The 24,879-nt window shown below is 39.5% G+C and overlaps 1 protein-coding gene across 3 annotated transcripts in view; it reads left to right on the top strand.

Annotated features, from left to right (window-relative positions):
* Positions 1-24,879, top strand: part of tmem65 (transmembrane protein 65) — a 73,976-nt gene that overhangs the window by 4,166 nt on the left and 44,931 nt on the right. For all 3 annotated transcript variants that reach the window (XM_042489437.1, XM_042489438.1, XM_042489439.1), the window contains one exon: positions 20,559-20,603. In XM_042489437.1, the coding sequence (XP_042345371.1) occupies positions 20,559-20,603 (45 nt within the window). The remainder of the gene's footprint in view (positions 1-20,558; positions 20,604-24,879) is intronic.

The following is a 24,879-nucleotide window of genomic DNA, read 5'->3' as shown; positions in this document are numbered from 1 at the left end:
AGGAAAGTATTTAAACCTTAGAACCATGAGCAAATTGGCTTGATTTCTTTGGAAACCATGGGGGGGAAAGGCAATGAGCAACTTGGCATTTATATATTGAAAGTTATGTCACAGAGTTATTTATATTTTTAAGAATCTTTTCAGTTTCATTGTTTGTTTGTTTTGATAACTTTTAGGTAATTTTCCTGCACTTTTTCCTTATTTCTTGTTAAGTTTGGGGTAATTTGCTCAGGTCTCAAGGGCTAAAATCAGTAAAAACACTGAATAAAGCACATTAAAAAGTTTTTCCTATGTTGTTCGGCTCTTTGCTGCTGTTTACTATGGTGGCTGATGCAAACATGCAAAAATTAGAAAATGTGAATGGCACCATTAAGCCAGTGTGTGGCTTATCCATTCTGGGCTACTGTAAAAACATAGCAGTGCATCATGGTGGACTCCCTGGATGAGGACCTGCTCTGTATTTAGGTATAAACAGCTCATTCTAAGGTAATGAAAGAAGGACCATTATTATTTTCAGGTGATTATACAGTAAAGAAAATGCAGACAACACAACATACTTATTATAATATATTCTCATTTCTGCCAATATATCCCCCTAAATCCTACACACTGGACCTTGACACATATAGCAACCGACTGCTGAATGTTGAGCATATATGCATGAGTTGCTATGAATAGCATCATGTACTGTTTCTTCTAGGCTCGAAAAAAAACAATCAGCAACGACTTGGGAAAATCACAGCACAGACTGTCATTGTTAATAGAAGCTCTGACACTGTGGCTTGAAAAGATATAAATGGCTCTGTTCAGTTGTTCTGCTTTTTCGCCTTTTATGTTGTCAAAGGAGGTTTTTCCAGAGAGAAAAACATAAACAAAAGCTGCACCATTTATCTGTTTGCAGATATCATTATTCATTCTCCATATGAACATGTGTCAAAAAACGTAAATAAAACTCTGAGAGGGAGGCATGCTACCGTCAGTTACAGTGGGATGGTATTGATTCTTTACATGATTGATCAGGTTAGTCAGTCACGTCTCTCCACGTGCATGAAAACATGTCAGTGACGCTCTGCTGACTGACAGACACTTAAGTGGTTAAAATAGTAATTTTCACAGTGAGAATAATGTTGAACTTGGTTTATACAAAGACGGTAGTGATGGCAGTGAAGACAGTGGCAATAGTTGTGAAGTCTCACAGTGTCATCTAACGGTAATAGTGCTAAACAGACCAACAGTTTTATTGACAAAACCATCGTATTTTGTTATGTTCACACCTTTATTGATAATTATCACCACAAGAAGATGCGACCAAGTTCGATTCCAACTAAATTGTTTTCCTCATTGCAAGAGGATATTAACTTGTACAGAAAAAAAATCAGTTTGTCTATCGCCTGATTTGAAATACCTCTCCCTGCCTCATTCCCCCTCTGTCTCGAGACTCGGGGGACAGAGAGATTTGTAGAAACCAACAACCCCTCATTAGGCGGCGTTTCAATAAGATTCTCCATGCTCCGTGCTCGTAATAGTACATCATTATTTTCCTGACGGATGTGGCTCATCCAAATGCTGGGAGCCTCCCCCTGTGCAATATCAACATTGAGGAAATAGAGCTAAATCCCTCATGAGACTCATGATTGCGAATTTTATATTGAGACAAAAAGCAAAGGGTCACACTCATACTGGACCACTGGAACAATGTGCACTTAGTGACTAGAAAATCATAATTTAAGACTATTCATATCCATAAGGGATAGAGTGGCATGAAAATGGAAGGATGTATTACGAACTTGAGTCAGATTTTGAACTTCCAATCCCCTCCTGTGAAATGTACCAGTGGATAAATGGATAGACATCACTGGGTTAATTTACAACTTCATTTTATTTAGGATTTAAAACCATCACAAATTCTTCATTTGAGGATAGCAGGATAATGTGACTTAGTGTTCTGAGGTGAATGCATGTAGAGGAAACTTACTTTCCTCCGCTCTCGCCCATGGGGCCTGCCTGGCTGGAGCTCGCTGACATCCTCACCTTCACGCTATAAACCCCCTCAGGGATTGTCTTACCTACTGTATTCGCAGGGCTGCAGAGTAGCTGAATCAGTGATTGCTGGACCAGTCGACTCACTCTCTCAGCACCTTGGCAGCTGAGAGATTGATTTTTTCAGACAGGAGCTTATCTGCATCCATCATCTTTCCACCCAGAGGCTGCCTGACATGTGAGGCAAAGCCCGTATTTTTCCTGAAGTTTTGTGCAGGTGGGACGAATGGTGAGAAAGCTGGACGTCTGGCTGTGGTTAAAGCTCCTGAAATATCTTTGCACTGGGCAGTCCTCAGGCTTAATGGAGTCTACTGCAGTGTTGCCATGCTGGATGTGGCCATGTTTTTCGAATGAATTTACCTTTATTATAGATTTTTTGTAAGATACTTGCTTGAGCATTAAGCTAGTTTACTTGCCACTCTGTTTTTCCAGTGCATTGTTGAGCAGCTGTGTCTCAGGAGTAAGAGTTGCTCGTCCAGATTGTTGGTCGATCCCCAGCTCCTCCAGTCTGAATGTTAAAGTACCCTATGGCAAGATACTGAATCACAAATTGCTCCCAATGGTGGTGCTATCAGTGTGTGAGTGTGTGAGAATGTTTAACCGATGAGCAGGTGGCACTTTGTTTGGTAGTCTCGGCCACCAGTGTATGAATTAAGTGGATAGGGGAATGTGGCATTCTGTATAAGCGCTTTGAGAGGTCTGCAGACACAGAGCACTATTAGCATTCATTGTGAGTGGTATAGCTGTTCTTATGGATTTCTTGCCAAATAAGAAATCTAATATTAACTTTCCTTTTAGTTTCATATTTGGTCTCCATCAAGTCCTTTAGCTGCTTAATGCTCCACTGTGTTCACCCAGCAGTTGCTAACTTTGTCCCTCTGCTGTTTGTGGTAGCACAAAGCCTGTTTTTTGCTGCAGTTGGAAATAAGTTAATGTCCCACAACAGGGAAGTTGTGGGCCATAATATTAAAACGAAGAGTTGAAAGATAAAACACTGCAGAGCTGAGGAGAACTGCAGAGTAGGTAGAAAATGTTCTGTTTGCCACAACAAACAACCCCTTTCACATCTGCTCCATTGTTCAGAGCAGAGTGTACTGGAAAAGCAGTAGTGGTGGTTTAGAGAGTGGATATGGGAAGGCTTTGAAAATATACTTTGTTGTTTTTTTGTTTTTTGTTTTTTTTTTTTTTCAGATTTGAAAAATTTGCTCACCATTCTTTTGACCTGGTGGCACACAGTCTGCAGTCAGCTTTAATTTGGATCTTCTGTTTTAATGTCAAACAGCTTTTTTAGGCATTTCCCCCATGTCTGTTTTTTTTGTGATGGCTAAAACTCCATTTTTTCTAAATGGAGCACAGAGCATGTATTTAATCTTAAGTCCGAAATAATCACAACTATTGGGCTTTAATACTTTAATACTGAGTGCCAGAATTAGCACATTTGGGACCCTTGCCATGCTTCCCCTAGAACCCACTGACCCTCACCCAAAACTAAGATTATCTCTTATATATTGTACTTTTACAAACTATAACGAGCACAAATGACAATACTTGGCACCCCCTCTTTAGATGGTCACCTATGTTGCCTATTGGAAGATCCACTACTCGCAATACATTTCTATTGCTGTTGCTAATTCCCTCTTAACTCAGTGTAATGTAATGCAAAGTTGAAGGCTGCTAAGCTGGGTTTTCTTTTTGCCTTTTGTAGATTCTGTGTCCAAATTTCCAGTAATCACATCCCCACCCCCTCTATTGCTTTTAAAACTTTACCCTCCAGAAAAAACACTGAGCATTTCAGAGACAGAGACTAACAGCCAAGATCCTCCCTAGGACTAGATATTTGTTAGAGTGGAGACAAGACCAGGGTTAGAAGAAAAGAATTTGTACTGGAGGTCATACAGAAGTACATAACTCTCTTTTTATTTGAGGTACATTTTAGAGGTTCGAAGACCTCTTGTAGTGTTTTGAAATACGCTGTTCTCAGAGAAGTATGAGGAGAGGCGTGTGAAGAAAACAAGGTGAAGGAGCAGAGAGGAGTAAACACACAGAAAGAGAAGAGACGGAGAGGAGAAAAGTAAAAGCTGTGAGGGAGCTCTAATAACCAAGACTGGTGACATTTAAAGTATCAATACCAATTTTAGTCTTCTAAGACAATTTGCTGAGTTTTTTTTTTCAACTCAACTCAACTCAAACCAGAAAGCCAGGAAGAACAAGATATGAGCTCATGATATCTCCAAAGTTTAACAGAGAGGTGTTTCAAAGACATGAAGATCAGACCCATCAGGGACATTTTGTGGTTTGCTGTCAGGACAGTTGAGAAGCACAAAACTCATCAAGGGAACAAAAGCAAAGTTGAAAACATTTGTGCCCTACAGTGCAGATTAAGTGTGGGTCCTGATGACTCATTGTCATGTTTAAGATGTCAGTAGCCCTTTTAACACAAAGGTTGTGCTATCTGTGATGCTGCTACCTCTCTTGCCTGCCTAAAGGCGAAACAGTTCTGTCCTCTAATCCCGTGACTGTACCTTTTTATAGAAGATGGTGAGGCAACATAACTGCGTAATAGTCCTGCATGATCAGGCACTGTAAAAGAGGCTATAATTATGCTGTCAGAGACCACTTAAATGATTATTACACGGTCCCTTGCACGGCAAAGAAAATAATGTCTGGGGTGAAATATAAATATTTTAAACAAATAAGCAGCTAATACTGGGACTGGGATATTGAGATCAAACTAAGATGCAATTAATTATTAAGTTAGGAGATGGTGCCCTTGTGATTGTTTACTGTGAGAGTATAATAATGATAGAGAAGAGAGAGAGAGAGAGAGAGAGAGGAAATAAAAGGGCCTCACTGTGATGATGAGATATTGTAATAAACCCTGTTTTCACTAAATTAGATTCACTTACTTAACTACTAACGTTATTATTTCAACACATGTGAACTCAAGCAGGAACCCTGTGGTATTTAACACTGTACAGTTTATAAACCATGCAGAGGGCACTATCTAAAAAAAGAAAGGATCAAATGATGATCTATGCCCATTTTTTGTAAAATTAGGAAAATCTATTTTCACACTCAGTCAGGCAACATATATTTGCAAAGTTATTGTTCTTGTTCACTTCATAAACATGTGGGAGTTACCCCCAGATTCTTATAATATGGACTAAAGTACAGAGAAATGAAGCAATGATTTTGTAGTGAGAGAAAAGAGAGATGCAGCAGAAATATGAATGAATTAGCAAGCAGAGATCCTTCTGCTCCATCTGGTCCGCTGTGATCATCAGTTACTGAGTGACTCAGTGACATCCTCTACACTGAGGCGGTTTTCCCACAGGCCTGCTGGTGAAGAACAAAATGTGAAAGGAGGCAAGCTACAAGAGTTTTCCCTTCATGGCTCAGAGGAAGGAGAAGTACTGCAGAGGGGATGTTAATTGGAGATGCAAAAGAGGAGAATGAGCAGCAAGAGGAAGGTGGATGTCTGGATGTTCTTTATGACTTTGTTTTGTTTTTCACCTCAGTGACCCCTCTAGGCTGCAGTTACAAATCTTAGGGGCATAAACAAGCCTCCTTTTCCTTTCATTTTCATGAAACAAACCGTGTTACTTTTGACTTAAATTTTTAAATTTCTCTTAGTCTTCTCGATTTCTTCTTGAACCATGAGCAGATTCAGCGGGTATAATGAATCCAGGATCAAGGCTTTGATCCTCTTTCCTCGGGTTTGTCTGTTTCGAAGGGAGGCTCTTATAGTTTCCATGCTGAATGCATTGCTTTCACTGTGCCTGGTGATATTATATTCCACCTTTTATGTTGAAAGGGGAAGCCACATCCTCACTCACTGCCTTTCAGATTATAGCCTTTGAGAGCATCTTTTCATTCTTCATCCTGCGTCAGCTCATACAGTTTCATTGTAATGCTAATTCACACACACTGCTGCATAATGGCAGTCCATGGTGACATTTACCCTGCTGTGACCCAAACAAAAGTGACACTCCTCTGTGGGGTATAAAAAAAAGTTTGGGCATCAGAACTGTTGAACATGTGAGAGTCACTATTATGAGGCCGCCATCACATTTGTTTAATGAGAAGTAACAGTGATTCTCGTTGAATTACTCGAAGTAGTAAAGTGCCAGACTGTTAGTTCTCTTGCTGTCCAGTGGAAGCTGTTACTGAGACATTTGTCTGGTAATAAAGCACCATTCATCAACAAGACTGTGAAACACGCTGTGTGTATTTATTGAGGGCAGTTTGCTGCCAACCACAGAGCTGCAGCCATTAATAACTAATCAGTCTCAGCGTGCCGAGGAGATTTCAGACTGAGTGTTTTTTTTATAGGAAACTTTTCTAAACTGCAGTGGGTGCTGAACTTGCTCGGCTTGTGACCCTCCAAAAACGATTAAAGGTCCAGCGTGTATGATTTAGTGGCATGTAGGGGTGAGGCTACAGAACTGAAACTTTTTCAGTGTGCTAAGCATGTAGGAGGACAGCACGTTCTCATCCCAAGTCACATATCACCACTTTGCCAGTATACTTTCGCGTCTAGAAATTACACTCAAGGTATCTGTTGTTGACCCTCTAGGATGCCACAACCATAACCGGATGTCAACAAAAGCATATGGTTAGGCTTAGGCAACAAAGGAACACGTGGTTAAGTTAATTTAAAAAAAAAAAAAAACATAATGGTTTGGTTCTACATTCACATGGGAAGTGAGCACGTGACTCCTGGGTGAAAGTCCAGAGTTTGTTGGACCCATCCACCACCACTCCTGCCCTATAGGGACCTTCCAGCTCCTTACATTACAGCATTACTGGCAGCTATTCAACCCGAAGCTGTCCAGCGGCAGATCATACGGTCACTAGATTACATCCGGTTGTATTATGAATTGACACCACTTTTGCGCATATCATTCGGCACACCAGGTGCCGTCTGGCTAGCAGTAGCAAATCATAACACAGCAAAAGGTTCTGTCTGGCCTCTTTACAAACTAACCACCTGGTGGTGTGTCATACTGCATTGAAAGGTGGCTTTTGGTGTGCATATGTGCATCAGTTGCTATTCACACACACACATGCATAGGATATACTGTAGATACAATTGATAAATATCAATCTCAATGTTATGTTAATATTACTGCTATTGTGTACTGTCCAAATATTTGGACAAATTCTATTTTTATGCTTGATAAACAGTCTCAAGAAACAAACACATGCACACTAGAGCATCAAGAGACATTTTTAAGATTGAGACAAGTGACAAAAAACAAAGTAAAAAAGGCCAGAACAAGCTTAAAAACAAAACAGTCCTTATAAGAAATTCTTGGGATAACAGAAATGCTGCCGCCGTGAGCAGAACAAGCCTGACGTGGAGCCAGAGGAACCACAGGTTGTGGTCCTGGGGGAAACACGGGTAGCTGTGGCCAGCAGGACTTCAGAAGATAGCGGCCGAACCCGTAAACCTTTGGCTGAAATCTACTGGGATCAGCCTCCTAAAGAGAAAGAAGACCTACAGCCAGGAGCTCAGTGTGATCCACCGCTGAAAAGGCTCAAAACCTGTGAGGCCAGCTGCGACGCCTGAGGACCCACAACCTGATGTGGCCCCTGAGGAATCACAGGTGCCTGGCCTGGACAGCAGCAATGATGAAGATACTTGCAGGCCAGCAGCAGCCAGTGCTCCACTGAAGGATTTCTCTTTACTGACAGGGATAAAATGGTAGAAGCCCCTGAGCTGGAGGTCATGGGAGATGAGCAGACCACCAAAGTCAAAATAGAGCAGGTGGCTTTGCTCACTGAGATGGAGCATCTGAGAGAAAAACTCCAAACTCAGTCGTCTTTTAATGCTGGAGCAGAAATGAAACAGGAGACGATGATCAATATCCTTCAGCCGGATTTAAATGAGAGGGCGAGCACAGAAAACGAGGCTTCACATGAAGTTAGTAATGTGGAGGAAGCTCTTGAATGAGGGAGGGCTCGTCGAGCAAAGTGGAGACCTCCCCAGCCAATCAGAGGGAGGGAAACGGCAGACTGGTGGATGTGCTGGTCCAGGCAGAGGAGGACATAAAGATGACACACCAGTGAGAAGAGGCGAAGTCCTGTCTCTTCCGATCTATGAAAGACCAACAGGCCCTGAACCACCAGAGACCACTTAAGGGACGCCAGTTGTCGATCTTGTGCAACAGATGACCGAGATCGACAACAAGCCTAAAAAACATTCTCTGTGATAAAAACTGAACTGGACTGGACTAAACTCTGTCCCTGTAAACTTCTGTGTGTCTTTACAGAAAACAAACTAAATAAAGGTATAAAATGTAATTAAATTACAATAACTAAATTAAATTAAATTAATATAACTACAATATTTTTTGACATAAGAGTTCTGAGTTTTGCTACTGTATATTTACATTAAACACAGCAGTGCTGGAGAAAAAGATGCAAAAGCTGTCTTGTCTTTGCAATTGTGTCTCTCATAGTATTTTCTCTGAATACATTATATTTAATAATAATAATTATTAATTTTACCTTAAGCAGCTAAAATTGATCTTTTTTTCATATTCTCAGTGTATAAACTGTCAATGCAAGAGGTTTCGCTCACTTTGTGCTGTCTTGTTATATAATTTTTAACATTAGGCTATTCCAAAAATGGTCAGACTGATGGACTTATACCTACGCATATTCATACCTCCTGTAAAGCATCACAGCTATATTAGCTTCTCAAAAAAAGGGAAAAAAGTGGGTAGACTTGTAGGCATGTCAAAAAGTCATTTAAATACATGTTTTATAAAATTACACATTTACACCTATTTGTTTTTGTGGATTATGCCATGTGCACAATGAATTTTCCTCAAAACAAGACAGTTTTAAGCCTCTGGTACTACAGTGTAACATTTCCCATCTGGCAAAGCTGGTCCTAAACTTGTTTTGCTTCAGTCTCACCACTCTCATCGGTAATTCACAAGTTAATCAGGCGTGGTAACATTTGCAGCTTGTGCAGTTAAACCTGCTGTGTAATCCATCACACTCATTTGTTTTTTGGCTTTGGAAAGCTAAATAAGAAGACTCAATGTACCTTGTTTTAGTCACAAACTTTTTTTTTGTTTCTGTTTCTCTGGGACCCCCAATGAATTATATTTAACTGAATTGAATCACACAATATGTCATTTTACAAACTGCACTTCTGTTTACTCCCTGTCAACTCTACATTAGCTCTGCATGACTGCATATGGACTTGCCCTTTAACTTGCGTTTGCAATCCATTCACCCATTTACAGTAGCAAACAATTAATGTATGTAAAAATGTAAATACAGAACCTCTAAAAAACCACTGTTTTAATATTCTGTTAGAAGACACTTTTCTAGACAAGAATAAAGTTTCTTTTACATGTTTTGAATCTTCTTAAGAGAATACATCAAGGCCAAGTTTAACCAGAAAAAACATTATAAATGCAGCCCAGTCTGTGACATTGTCTCCAGTTGGCAATCTGGAAGACAATTAAAATTTTATGATTCAGAAATATGAAAGTGAGGAGAAAAATAACTGCATATGGCTCTTCTTTCCTGTGAAATGTAGACAGATGGATCAAGGCATGAATCAAATTACCTGGCTACCACAGAAGCCCAGGTAATATTATTATGCGCAGCAGGATGTGTTTGATATTCAAGGTGGCGTTTGTTTTTTGTGAGCCTGTCCATTCGATCATGAGGTCATGATCTTAAGAGAGAGCGTAAGAGACAGGGATGGATCATTTCCTGGTTTTTTCTTTTCATGGGACAATGTGACCTCTAAAGACAACACACACTCACTTTTTGTCATCTCCAAACTGTTTTCGCTGTTCTCTCTTTTGCCTCCTCACTCACTGTCTTTTTCCTCTTATCTCTCCTACTCTCGGTCTGTTCCTCCCTCTCATACTTCCACGAGATGTACAATAACACACTACACATCATACCTCCCTGTTTTCACCTTGGTTTGTACTGGGCCTCCCATAGCCTTCTCTAAGTGACCTTGCTATACAGCTGCAGATCTCACTGCAGTCCCACAAGAATATAAAGTCAGCATTTTAAAGATATTAAAGTTGATATTTCTCTCAAGGCCTATAGTTACCGCTTTGTTATACTTCTAGGTTGAACTTGGGAAGATAGTAAGTTGCTTACATTGCTGGCCCTGCTGTTTGATGCTGGGGATGTAGAGCACTGTCAGTTTTCAGAACATTTTTTTTTTGCTGAATGGACATTTTTCAGGTTTAAATTTATGAGTCATTCTGTGAGTTTGCTAAGGTTAAGAGTAGGTGTGCTCAAACTGATGAAATGATGGTTTATATTGTATAGGTGCGGTTTCCACAACTCCAGTTTGGAAAACAGAAGGTGCTGATCAATATGTACAGAGCTTATACAGTGCAAAATGTACCTAGCTGCACTGTCGTAAACAATAGACTGGTAAGCATTGCAACCAGAAGTTTTACTGCATAACAATCGCAAATGTTGTAAGCGGCTTTGTCACAGCTCTTGCCACTCTACGGATTCAAAATAGTTTGTGCCACCATCTCACTGTAAAATCAATTTTCCCTGCCCCTCTTCCTTTACAGTAACATGCAGCAAAATAGAGGGCAGCCAACCATAAAGATGCAGTCGTTCCACAATGAACAGAGGCAATAAAATAGAGCCAGGAAGGTGGTCCTCACACACCTACACATACCACCGGATTAGCTCTGGTTCTTACACTGGTTCCATTAAGGACTCTTTCCACCAGCTTTGATAGAACCATTGTAATCCCAGATTCATCATCAACAATGGAGGTCGTTGCGCAACCAAAGTAAACAGCAGTGGCAATATGGCAGATCGCTTAGATTACCTACAAACTCCAAAAAAAGCATGGACCAACGTGTAATAACAGCTGCGTGCTTTTTTTTTTTTTTAGATAATTTCTCACTTAAGGTCTCCATTGTCACCTTCTCCATCCTATCTTTCCAACCTTTAGCAATGACACACACAATGATGTCATCACGGTTCGTACTTCAGGTTAAGGAACGTCAGCCATTTTTTGATTCCAGCTGAGAATCAGCTTTTAAGGTTGTGAACCAATTTATTTTTTTTGGTGGAAATGCTCTAAACAGTTCAGGTGCAGAAACCAGAATGAAACCTGTTCCATATTGGTGGAAAAGCTAAAATATAGGTTGTCATTAGGCAAAATGAGTAAAAACACCTGTGCATGTGTTTGTGTGTGCACCATTGGTGAACTGAGGCTTTGACTCTACTGCAGCAATTTTATCACTGACTAACTGGCATGTAGGAGGCCAGCTGTATGCAATTACCTGCAGTTAACTTGCGTGAATGATCGAAAACCAAGGGCTGCTGCAGGATTTGGATCTTCTCCAAAAACAAAAATGCAGTAAAATATTTGGTGTCTGTCTGTCTGTATCAGCATCATCAGGAAATGAAATATAATAATGGAACTGTTGTGTTTATTATGACATGTTATTACTGTTTAACCATTTATGTAAAATGCATGGTCCCCCAGAAACTTCATATCTGTGTGTTATGAAAAATCGCAGAGGAAGTCATTGTAAACTACTCAGAGTGTGAGGCACATCTAAGTTATTTTGAGCAGCCCATTGCTCAATTAAAAATATTTCTCCTTTTCTCGTCTTCTTTTCTTTGCCTCGTCCTTTGTTCGCATTGGCTGGGTGCCGCCTTTATAATGGAAAGGAAACAATGGCTTCTTCTTTTCCTCCTGTCATTTGTGACTTGGCATTTGTCTGTGGGATATTTCCAAGGATTTGTCGTTATTTTTTGTCTGTTTCTGTGTTTTGTTTCAGGCCCTCTACAGCTGCCTTAATTGGTGCTGGGGGAATAGACGGGTGTATACATATTTGTCTACCTGCCACATAGAGTTCACTGAACTCACAGGGGGAAACGGTACTTTGCTGCTGAAATCTAAGTTAGGCTTGAGTTTGTGTGGTGTCATGCTGCAGTGTGTCTCACTGGTATATATACTGATTAGGAAAACCTGCGTTTACAGGGAGCACACTTATTATTTTCCCCTCTGTAGATGGAGTTTTGAAGTTGTGACATGACCTTTAGAATTCCTCCGGTAGACATGTAAGGGTTAGGTAAAGGGGAGCAGATAAACATAAATTAATAGGCTTTCCTCCAAAAAAGTGTTTGTATGTGAATTGCACACACACAAGGTGGACTCTGTCATTTTTTCTAAACTACAACACATTATCATCCCAACTCAAATCAAATATTGCCGCTTGGTCAGTGGACTTATATGACAGGCTAGGTATCCTCCTGCGTCTGTTGTTGACATTCTGGGACGTGTGTTGATGTACATGTATGTTGTTGGTATAACACCTTGCATTAATGTTTATTGTCTGCCCAACAAAAGCACATGGGCAGGTATAGAAAAAATCATCAGAAATTGCTCAACAGTCATACAGGAAGCAAACAGAGGCATCTAGAGTGAAAGTCCAGGGTCTGTTGGACCCATCCACTGCCCTTCCGGTCCTATAGTGACTCCATCTCCTTATATTACATTTTTACCGGCAGCATTCAAAACCGACACCGTCCAGCAGCACATCATACTCCAGAGAAAGATGCTGTTTGACCCAATTACAAACTAACACCACCTGGCCATGTATCATATAGCTGTGAAAGGCGCCTTTTTGTCTGGCACTAAAATATCTGACCAAGCGCCAGTATTTGACAAGTTGGCAATGAGAGTGGGCTGTGAACAATGTTAGATCTAAGAAAATTAGATACAGACACATTTTATCGAGTACTGATTGCTTCCCATTTTGTTGTACCTTCTTAAATATTTTCTGCAAGTTTTGTTTTTTTAATCTAAACACCTATTCCAAGGTAAATTCATTTTAAAGTCAAATTTACAAAACTTGCTGCTACAAAGTCTTTCTTCCCGCAAATCTTTTCCCATTTTATGTTTTCTAATGACTGCCCCTGCTGTCTTGACCTGCATGCTATGTGCTGTGAAATTTGCTCTTTTCAGTCTCATAAATCATGGACAATGGCAAAGCACGGTGCAGTTGATGAATGGCTGCCCTCTATTGTTCCTGTTAGGCTGCTGAGCTCATGCACACATGCGCGTTTGGCCATACAGACCATCGTACGCACACAAAATGCAAATTATATAGATTCATAGATAAATCAACCGATAAACACATGCTTATACAGTCACACACCTTACCCCTTGACACAATAGTCTGTGCTGTATCAAACCACTCGTATAATGAGAGTCTCTTCTGTTCGAGAAGATGTGCAACTCAAAAATCAATGAAAACCCTGAAGGTAAAACAAGGATGTTTCTTGGTCAACATTTTCCAGATAAAGCCCAGGAGACAGAATACTAACAGAGGCAGTCACACACACACACACACACACACACACACACACACACACCAACTGCATCACACTGCTGCACAGTGCTGAGATGAAAATGCCCCTGCAAACCTGGTTTCTACCACTGTAACACTGATACCTGCATTTGCAGAAAACCTTATTACCTCAGTTTGTCATTTTCATTGACTGAATGGACCGTCATGTATTCATCATAACTGAGCTTTGCTGAGAGAGAACTCGGCTTTTCTATTCTTTCACAGACTTATCTCCTTTTTCCAAAGCTCTGTTCACACTTCTATTTCATGCTGTACTGGCACCAAGAGACAAAATGTGTAATGAGCCATTTGTCACGGCAAAACAAAGACAGGATAGTGTGACTCTTATGTCGCCTTCAGACAATCACAGCTAAAGAGGACTTGAGTATTAATGGTTGCCTCCTCAAATACAGAATAACAAGCAGCCGAAGAGGAAATAAAACAACAGAGTGGAACTTAAAATCTCAGGCTAAAACCCAACCGACCAGCATAAAAATAAATGTTGTTAAATGGATATGACCACCAATAGGAGTGAAACATATGGACATCGGATAATGATCAGATGCAGAAGTGATATTAGATAATATGACTTTTTCCTAATTAAACGTAGCGGCATTAGTAAAATGAGTTTTTTGCAATGCCACCTGAACCATGAAATTTGGTACAGGCTGGATTCTGTTGATTCCCGAAAGTTGCTCAGTGGCACATGAAGCCAAAAATATTGAAGTGCCACATAGAAAATTACCCAGATGATCTGCGCTGCTTCCGCATCATTGGGCCCCCAAAGCAGGTGTACTTGAGACTTCCACTAAATTGAATGGGGATGAAATGATTTACTCTTGCAGCTCTTCTGGAGCAAGCAGCCACCTTCAAGCCTGGAAAATGAAGCTAGTGCAAAAGTGCCAAAAAACTGCAGTTCATCAAACTGCCACTTGAGGCTGGCTCCAAAACAGAGTAAATCCCCATAGACCCCTATGTTAAAATGTCCAAGTTTACAGCAGAGATAAACATGTTTACAGACAGGTACATAAACAGTATTGGTCTTTCTAGCTAATTTCAGCATTTATACATCTTTTTAATTTCATTAAGGCCCAAAGTTTCACATATGTAAGGGTGGGGCCTCTTGAGTGACAGGCTGTCTGTGGGTATTGTCCTCGGCTTCCAGTCAGATCCAGCCAGATCCATTCCTCGCTCCTCCACAGCTTCAGCCTCTTGTCCGAACATGGTCACTTCTGGCTCCAAAATACCAAGATGGCAATGAACAAAATGCTAAATTTGAGGCTTCATAATGAGAGTCCACAAACCAAATGGTGAAGTCACAGTAGCTATGTCCATTATTTATCCAGTCTATGTCCGAGACTTTTGAAATGTTTTTGGACAGAATGCATCAAATCCCAATAGTGAAACGAATACTTTTGCAAGGGTATAAACATCTCTTTCACAGTGTAAGTCTGTGGGTGAAATGGGTTTTTTGGGCCCAATGGCATCATGTGACAGCCTGGAAAGTTGTAATTCCACTGTTTGGCCTCATAGTCGCTAATATGCTGTACTCTCACATTGCCCTCCGATACCCATACTGCCATTCTATTTAATATGCATACATTTCAAACTAACAACAGCAGAGCTCTTTGGGCTCTCCATCTCTGGCAAGCTTGAATCTTCAAGGCAATGTTAATAAATGATATTAATATCTGCTGTGTTCCAAACTGCATATGTTTTCCTGTTTTCCTACAAATTTCATGCCACGGACTTAAACAGATTTATGAGCAAGAGGGTCAAAGTTCAAGGCGCAGTTCTATGTTCATTGGCTTGATAAAGTTATTTACCAGTTAACAGGCTTGTTGTAGTTTTTAATCATTTGTAGGCTGTGCATAGTAAACGCCTCAGAGAATTTCTGTTCCTGACTGGGCAATGAAAAGTTCAAATCTGTGCTCAAAAAAATCTGTTTATCTGTTAACACAGTGTTTATCAGGTGTGTGTCGTACAGGTGATTCTACAAGATAAGAGAAGGTTTGCCAGGAATGAAAAATGGTTGCTTTGGTATTTAATCATGCTCGTGGTTAGTTACTTATCACAGCCCATTAAATGTTTTCACCACTCCTGTGTGTTGAAATTGAATTCTTTTGAGACAGCAGCTCTGGGGGATTTAAGATACCATGCAATCAATACTTTATACCGGAGGAGTCCAGGGGGCAATAGACAGCCATGTCAGCTATCACAGTTCTTATAAATGGTGGGATGAGGCTCGGTGGATTGGGAGAGAAAATACTTCAAGGGACTCTGTTTTTCGTTAATGGGATTTTTTCATGTGACTAGTGATGAGACGGTGACTCAGCTGCATTTTCATTTGGCCTCATTCTTTTCAAGTGATGGGAAAATATGGCAGGAACAGGCTTCTGATGTGCCCACAATGATGTATTTAGTTTTTTGTATCATATCGAAATGAGGCAAATTTGGACAATATATTAGATGATCACAGGCCTGTGTTTTCGCAGTGTACAGCAATAGTTTCTGCTGTCTGGGGAATAGTTAAAAAAGTTATTCTGCACTATCCCTGCTGTTTTATAACCTTGAATCTTGCCAGTTTCTTTTTTTTTTCTTTTAGAAAATCATTTCATAATGTATTCAAATTTGGTTGATTACAAAGTGTCAAATGATTTATGGCACTAAATTAGAGAAGATAAACCCTGAAAGGAATGATCTGCTTTGGTCTTACAAGTTAACCTGAACTTGGACAAATGTTAAATTACAACCCTGAGCCAAACGTCATTAAGAGTCATTACATAAATATATGATCATAGGTTTTACTTTCTCAGCTCTTTATTGTGTTTTTTGTGTGTTTGATGTGCTTTTTTCATGTAGTTTTGTCATATCGTCTTATTTGTTTTACTCTATGTCATGTGCTATTGTGTGTATTATTTCATGTGTATGTGTGTGCATGTCTGTGTGTATGTGTTTGTTGTTGAGGTTTTTTGTACAACTTTATATTATTATGTAATTGTGTTGTGTTTTTGTTCTGACCTTCCAAGGGTACTGCAGATGTGAATTTGCTCTAAACTATAATCTGGTACGGTACATCAAATGGTAACATTTATGTTTTAAACTGTACGTGGTCCTTTTTAGATAAATACATTAAGGAATAAATAATCTGTAACTGACAACTATGAAATTCTGATCTTTCATATCTAATAATAAAAAATCTTTTTAGATGGAAGTTCCTGAAGTGAAACCTTTTCATTTGGGGTCTGTAACCTATTGTGTATCAGTTTAGAGAGCATTATTATGAAAAGGTTTGAGAGCCACATACTCATATTACTTTGCCAAACCTTGTGCCAAAAAAAAAGGCAAACCTCTCCAGGTAATTCCAGAGGTTAATTACTCTTGTCTGCCTGAAGGTTAAATGTTATCCAATTAAACCACTGAAAGTGCCAAGTTGACCAGTGTGTCCTTGAGTAAAAGGTTTTTCCAAAGAGTGGAAGGATCAGACTTATCCCAGAAGTAAACAGATGTCTGTTGCTTACAATTTAAGACAGGAAACCATTGTCTTTCGTGTTTCCTTGGTTATATTTAATAAAAAAAAGTACCACAGAAGGTACAAGAACACATCTGATAAATGGAGAAAGCATACACAGCACAGGGTTTGTCACCACTGCCCTGACCTCAGTAAATAACTAATTTCCTTTAAATTCATGTTGGATTAATCCACCTAACAATTATTTGAGATCATAATAAATCGACCTAATAGAAAGACATTGATATCCATAATTCTACAAAGATACTTTTGTGTAATGTCAGATCAAGGCTACATTAGTATTTGTGAATCATTAATCATTCCGCATTCACTGTCACTGGTCACACTGTCACATCTTTACTGCCAGTCCCTAAAATATGACCATCCCTCAAACCACCTCAACCAAAACTTTGTGAATTAGTATTTTTTATAAGGCAGATGTTTACAGCAGAACATGCGTGAAGAAAAGACGGGCAATTTAGTGGAAATTTAGTCAAATTTGGTTGCAATTTAGTTGAATTTTTTTTTCTAAGGTCTAAATAATCAGTAACAATGTTTGCTATCATTAATATCTGGACAGTGATGAGGGAAAAGAAGATCTATGTTGACCAAAAGTACCACTGGTTAGTGACATCCATATGATCATCCATCAAAAAGTTAGCTCCTTTCTAAAGCCTTACAGATATTAGTGTTGTATAAGAGCTGAGAACAATTCAGACGGAGGTTTTAGTGACAAAAACTTGTGTGGTTGATGCAGCACTTCACTGACAGTGTTGGCTCACAGATAAGCACAGGAGGATAATTGAAAGCCTTTAATTAAATCCTAGAACAACCTCTGACTGACTAATAAATGGAAAGAAATGTGTTCAGGTAGTTAATTGTCAAAGACATCCATCTCCTGTGGGTAGGATCTTCATCTCTGCCAGTTTGTTTCTGTCTTGTAGTTTGATAGTTTATTCTTTTGTATCTGAGGGGATGTTCCAAAACCTGTGAAATTAGATAAAACCTTTAACGATGTTCTGAGGGGATTCGGAAAGAAACAGTATTTCATTATGCACAAGGTGCAGCAGAGACTGGAGGCACTGACAGGTCTGTGCATGTGAGTATGAGCACTGATGATGAATATATATACGTGTTGGTGTGTGTACATCTCTGTGAATGTGTCAGCAGTGTTTTAATTATCTTGCTGATGAAACAGCCGTTGATTAGGTGAACAGTCGTCCGTTGTTGAGACAGCAACATGAGATGGGGTTGAACTGAATACTGTAGTGTGAAGCTTGTAATGTGACACTCGGTCCTGAAAGGAAAGGAGGAAGTGAAAAGGAGATGGAAATGGGTGGGAACAGCAGACAGGATGGAGGCAGATGTTTTTGTTTTTGTGCTTTTGTTAGCATTTTGTGTTATAGTCTGAATTTATATAATATTATAATATAATATCACGAGGGGGGTCATTTTGCAAGTTTTCAGTGTAAATTCACCAAAAAGTGATAACAATGTCAAAATGTATTTTAGATGGGAAAAACACGTTATTGTGAATAGCTGATCATTTCGCAAAGTCAGTATTCCTCCCAGAAAGCAAATCTGGCATTTTGGCATCCGTGTCTGTGTATGAATGCATGGTTGTGTGTCTGGCTGTAGTAGCGGAGACAGATTGTGTTTGGCGAAATCTGCTGTGGTTTTACCCTGCAGTGGTGCAATAACACCTGAGAGCGCTGGAGCATACCTCATTATGTGGTCTAACATTTCCACTGACCTGACTAAAACAAACCCAATTTCCCAGAACCTGCGGAGGAAAGATCTTTCCTGTCTTCAGCCTTAAGCAAAGTAATAATCTCTTGTTTTACAGCAGGTCTCTGTGCTACTTCATAGTTCATTGACTGTTTTGTCAATGAGGCATATCCAGTCTGACACATATTTAATTGCACAACCTCTCATCACTGGTGGACGTTACAGCTCTTTAACTTTACAGCGTTCCTTTAACTTCAGTGTCAATGTTATGAAATTGGGATCAGATCTCAGTAGTCGTTTTATTTTTATCCACATGCTGGATGACGTGATCATGATCATCATTTAAAGCTGATGACCCTGCTTCAGCTCTTCCCTCTCTGTCCTAAGCCCCTCCTACAAGACAAAATGCATGTGTTTCATAAAGTAACCCATTGTTTCTCATACATTTATTCATTTAATATAATATCATTGTGGAGTTTCTCTCAGTTTCCCCTGCCCCTCTCTCTCTCTCTCTCTCTCTCCCTCTTTCTCCCTCTTTCTGTTAATCAGACCACAGATTAGACAAGAATTAGCTGTTTCACCATCCTGCTGTCCATCCACCTCACCCTTCTTCACTGGGAAAAGAGCAGGCAGCAGCTCCAGACCTTCGATTGACGCTGCAGTAGCTCTAATGTAGCCAATGCAAACCCCCCGGTGTTGAGTTTCACAGCAGGCTGGTAGCCAGCAGTAGCAGCAGGTCTAACTTGTGCAATGGCAGCCGTTTCCTGATCCAGTGGGGAGTCAGGGCTGTCCTGGAGGTGGGGTTTATGCTGGCTGTACCTGAGTTGCTACGGCCGCTGACTCGGCGTTCTTGAGTTGTTGCATGCTCCAATCCCAGCAAGATGGTCTTTAGTAGTGGGAAGTGGGGCGTACACACTGTGACTCAAGACTGCAGCTAATGTTAGCTACGTAATGTGAACTTAAAGATCAGCCAATTTCCTTTTCTGATATGCTTTGCCAAGGCTGACCCATGTTTTATTTCCTTTATTGTCAGAAACTGTTTTAAACTCTTTTTTTTAAGTCCATCTTTCTTTTTTGGATTTCTTTGCAGTCTGGGCAGGTTTTGCCGACACTAGAATAGCAATATCAACTTTCTCTGCAGGATTCTTTGCCATTGAATCAAGTTTTCACTCTCTAAAGGGGCGTGCACATGCATCTGCATTTGTAGAACAGCCAGTAGAGATTAGCCAAAGTCTCCTATCATGGACTAGATTTCCTAAAGACTGAAAACATGGTCAAGAGGAGGTGCAGAAGTCTAGTATTCTCTTAGACCACTTCAATTACAGTATAATTAAAGTTCATCATGGGATTTTTGCCCAGTGACACAGAAAACTGCCTACCCCAGTTTTAAATCTGTTGCTATGAAGGCAGGTAATGAATGTCTCCCATACCTTCGATCCTGTCCTCCCATTTACCATACTCTCTCTCTCTCTCTCTCTCTCACACACACACACACACACACACACACACACGCACACAGACACATACACACACATTCTCCAGTTATAATCAGTGAACCAGCAGGCCTCCTCTGAGGCCTGATTGGCAGCATTATTATAATTTCTTGACGTCACTTTTGTCCTCATTTGGATCTCGCTCAGGGGAGGCAGCAGCAAGAGAGGTGCTCTTTGCTCCTCTTCCTCGCTCCTTTTCATCTCCTCTGACACATTGCTGAATGCTCACCCTCACTCCTCTCTCCCCTTACCCTACTTTTACCCTCTGTTTAAAAGGTCCTGACTGATGGGCTTTGCCATTTCAGAACGGTGTGACATTTACCCTGACTTTTCCTCTCCTTAGAAAAACAAACCATAGAAAATGCAGATGCTTTATGATACATTTTTTCTTCCTCTTGTCATTTTCAGGACAGCTGGAAGTTGCACCACCGACTGCAGCACAGTTAAGATATGGTAAGAAGTCAAATCTTTCGTAACCTTTGTGAATGCTTTAGAACTACATGTGTTTCTATTTCACCTTTTTTGCTGATGTAGAGGGATGGTAAAAGGAGTACATTGATCTTAAAAATGCTAATAATTCTTGTAGCATGACAGCCTGGATTGACATCCCTCATTTAACTGTCAATCAAACACGAAGGTTAATATAGATCAGTCTTAATTAATGTAAATAGGCAGGTCATGGTTGTTCAGTCTTAATAGTTTGTTTCCATGGTCTCACCAAAGGAAATATGTACTTTGGTCAGTTTAATCTGAATCCAAGGTGTAAGACAGAGGCACAAGTTTTTGACACAAAGCACACATTATTTAGCTCTTCCGTCATGCTGGGCTCTGTGCTTGAGAGTCCATCACTCCACAGTTAACACAACAGATTATGTTACAGAAAAGCAGCAACAAACAGTCCAGATATCAGACCCAAGTCAGGATCTCCTCCTTGTAAAACGAGTGCTTGTACACCACCTGCTGTACAGTATCATGCATGGTCTGGACAGCTAATGGCCTTTAACCTAATATATTTATTGATTAATGTTTATGGTTTGTAAGATCCCCATTTGCTTCCGCTGATAGAGTAAAAAATGCTTATAAATGATATGGAGCAAAATACTGACCATTAAAAACACGAATTAACGCAAGGGTCTTAACTTGAGTAAAAAAGTAGAAATAAGACTGAACTAGCAAATAAAACAAAGAGAAGATGACTAACTTGGATATTTACTCCCAAGCATGTTACAAAAAAAAGTCAATTTGGAATATGAAGCGATGTGGGGTGAGTTTTAGAACGGTGTCTTGCAGATAATTTCACACTACAAATGGAGGGTTATGCACTCACACATGTGTAATCCACCTGCACACGCTCAACTAAAAGCTTGTGCAGGCCTACTTCACTCTGCAGAGCTCACTTACTGACATGAGATTACTCAGATTTCTCTGCTCCTCTCAACCTGCGTAGAAGTCGGAAACCCAGCTGGTAAACCCACTGTGGTTCATATCAACTTGTATTTGTATTTTTCCACACAGTATGCATTTAACAAAGAGATCTTTGTGACCATATCAGCAAAAACAGAAACATCATGTGAGAAATGTTTTCTGCGGCTCAGTGTTTCTCATGGGCTGAAATGCTGTTTTTCCTGCTTTGGCTCTACAGTAAAGATAACACAGTCGAGTTAAACGTTAAAAAGCAACATCGAGTCAGCCGGCTGGAGGAGCAACAGTGTCGAACACAGCACTCATGACTTTTCTCACACTGACAAAGCCTTTGTGTTGTGTGTATTGCTTTTCACCTCTTGGGAATTACACACATCGATGACTTCTATGGAAAAAATGTCAGTGCCTTTTCCTTACTATAAAAACATATCTGTTCCACACTGAGTCAGAACACTCAGGCCTAGCAGTCATGAAATAAGCATGATAACTGATTGAAGTCCTTTGTGAAGCTCCTTCATTTTTGTAGAGTAAACTTTGACTCTGTTCTCATTCATTATGCAATCAAAAATATCATCATATATGTTTTTTATATGAGATTAAAAAAACAAATATCAGTTATATAAAATGTTATCCATTTTAAACCCATCCATATGGACAAATTTAAAGGGATAGTTCATCCATGAATGAAAATCCAGTCATCATCTGCTCACTGTCATGCCGATGGAAATTTGAGGGAAGTATTAAAGTCCACAGAACACTTTTACAGTTTCAAAGGGAAAAGGAGTTGCAATCATCTACCAAACATTTGAAGAAGATGGTAACCAGGATTCAAACGTTAAAAGAATACATAATAAAACCACAAAATATTTCCATATTACTCGTCCAAAATAATACAAAAGTCCTGAAGCCCCAACGTGCCAAATTGTTGTGAAAGTCACTGGTTTCATGTTTTTAGCCTTGTTGTAGCTTGTAGCAGAAAACATCATAAATGCTTTTTATGCCTAAAATGACCCAAAATACACAAAAATGAATAGATTTACAAATCTTACATTCATTTTTACAGGTGCCACAAAGATAAAAGTACCTTAGCCGCTTTTCAGTGACTAAAGGAATGTTTTGTTGGTCTGCTAGATTTTAAGGTCTGTTGTTTACTGTAACAAAGAGTAACTGTTTTGTTACTCCTCCTGAAAGTGACTTGTATTTTACATTGTTTTATTTATTTTTCTGTTGGATTGCTAAATGTAAATTGCACTACATTCCTTTTACTTGAGTTGAACAAGCTCTTGCATTCATTTTTCCCAGTTAAGACTGGGCTATTTTTTGTTGGGTAATAATGCCCTGCAGTGTATGACAAGTTTTAAAATGTTATTTTTTGTAAATTTCATTGTTATATTAATTGTGTAAGAAAAAAATAATAGTTCGATAAATACAAAAAATAATCGATGGATTAATCAATTAATTGAAAAAATAATTGATAGATTAATCTATAAAAAAATAATTGTTATGTGCAGCCCTATATTTTACATACATTTGGCATCTGTAAATGATCACTTAACTTGAGGACACAAGATTAAAACTAGTAAAATGAGTAAAATGAAGGCTATTTTTCATTTCATGGAGACTTTATAGCCCATTTTTAGGTGGCCCAGTTACAAAATGGATTGTTTAAGTGGCTGTGTACACTAGACACATGCATGCATGAATGCTAATCAAAAGATTTACAGTATCACAAGTAGAACCAGTTAGAATGTATACTCCTTACTTAACAATCACAGACTCGAAATGGGTATAGAGTCTCTTCTGTCTGTCTACTGTTGACATAAGCTTTGGGCAGTGACAGAATCAGTAATTGGTTTTGATAGATAGATATCACATTATCACCAAAAAATCAAATATTTAGGAGCTGTAATACTTACTTACGCATAGTGAAATTTCCAACATGATATCACTACTCTCTTAGTAAGGAAGTGTTGTTAATTTACAGATTTTTGTAACTATTTTAGTCCCACAAGCAAAAGTATCATTTCCTTTGACTATCATTTTGCATTTTGGAAAAATTGTCATAGGTATGTGTTCAGTAATTAGCATTGTAAGTGAAGCATGATGGCAGTTGTCATTGTTTTTATTGCTGTGGTTGTTTTTAAGGGGTGTGGTGACAGTGAATTCTCATCCGAGGGCACCAGAATCCACTGTCTTCCAAAGACATGGTATGACACACTCTTGCACTTGCTTTGGTTCTTATAAACCAGTCTTTCTCCTAACTTTATAAGAAGCAGAGGCTGCATGGATGTGGGGCTGTCAAACCATCTCTTTTACTGCCTGTCGACTGGATGATTTATTTTGCCCCAATGAAGCCTTGTGATGTGTGTTGGAGAGGGGTTTCCCCAGCAAGTTGTTATATCCAAGAAAGAAACCTCTGCAGGCAAAAAAAGCTTGTGCATGTGTGTGTATGTGTGTGCGTGTGTGTGTGTGTGTGCGCGCATGTGTGTGTGTGGGGAATGGGAGTGGGCCACTACCGACCCCCCTCTGAAAGTGGCCTAGTGATGGAGTGTCCATGTTGGAAGCAATGCTGCCGGTGAGACTGATGGATGATGTGTGTCATATCTGATGGTAGAAATACCCTGAGAATAGGTCTGACATATGGATGTGCTACAGTTATACAGTGGTAAAACTAGATGCTGAGAGGGAGTGGCAGATAAAGGGGCTGGGGAACTTGGCATGAAGTAAAGAGAACGATAAAAATCTATAGAAAGAAATGAATATTGGTGGTCGATTGAGATGAGAGCAAAAAGGTGTGTGAAAAGAAATTTTCTCTGAGAATTTTTTGTGGGTTTAGGTATACTGAGGTGAGACCTGTGGGAAGGGGAAGTGTTGCCGGGTGATGTCTTGCAACTTGTCTTGAGTGGATGAGGTTATCTTAGATTACTTTTTCTCACCCAAGTCAACTTCTTTAAATAGTTGCTCTTTACTCTTAGTAATATTTCTTAAAAGATGTGTCAATAGAATGCTTGTAAATGTTGAGTGATTTTGCTCTTTACTATGAGAAGTATAGAGTAGCATGCTGTGTACAAATTTCATTGCAAAGCTATGCTTCAAAGTAGCTGCCTTAGTACAGTTCTTTCTGTTATGCTGGTCCAAAACTAGAGCATAATTGGGCAAATTTTTTTATGAGTACTTGTTTTATCAAGTTTTTTTTTTTTTTCTTCTGTGCTTAAAATTGCACACAATTTGCAAACATTTGACTCCATGTTTGTTTTTATGTTAAGTCACATTTCTATATTGTGCATCCATATATAATTTCTATACA

The sequence above is a fragment of the Plectropomus leopardus genome, chromosome 7, assembly GCF_008729295.1.
Source record: "Plectropomus leopardus isolate mb chromosome 7, YSFRI_Pleo_2.0, whole genome shotgun sequence".
NCBI classification, from domain to species: domain Eukaryota; kingdom Metazoa; phylum Chordata; class Actinopteri; order Perciformes; family Serranidae; genus Plectropomus; species Plectropomus leopardus.
This window is presented reverse-complemented; position numbering and strand designations above follow the sequence as displayed.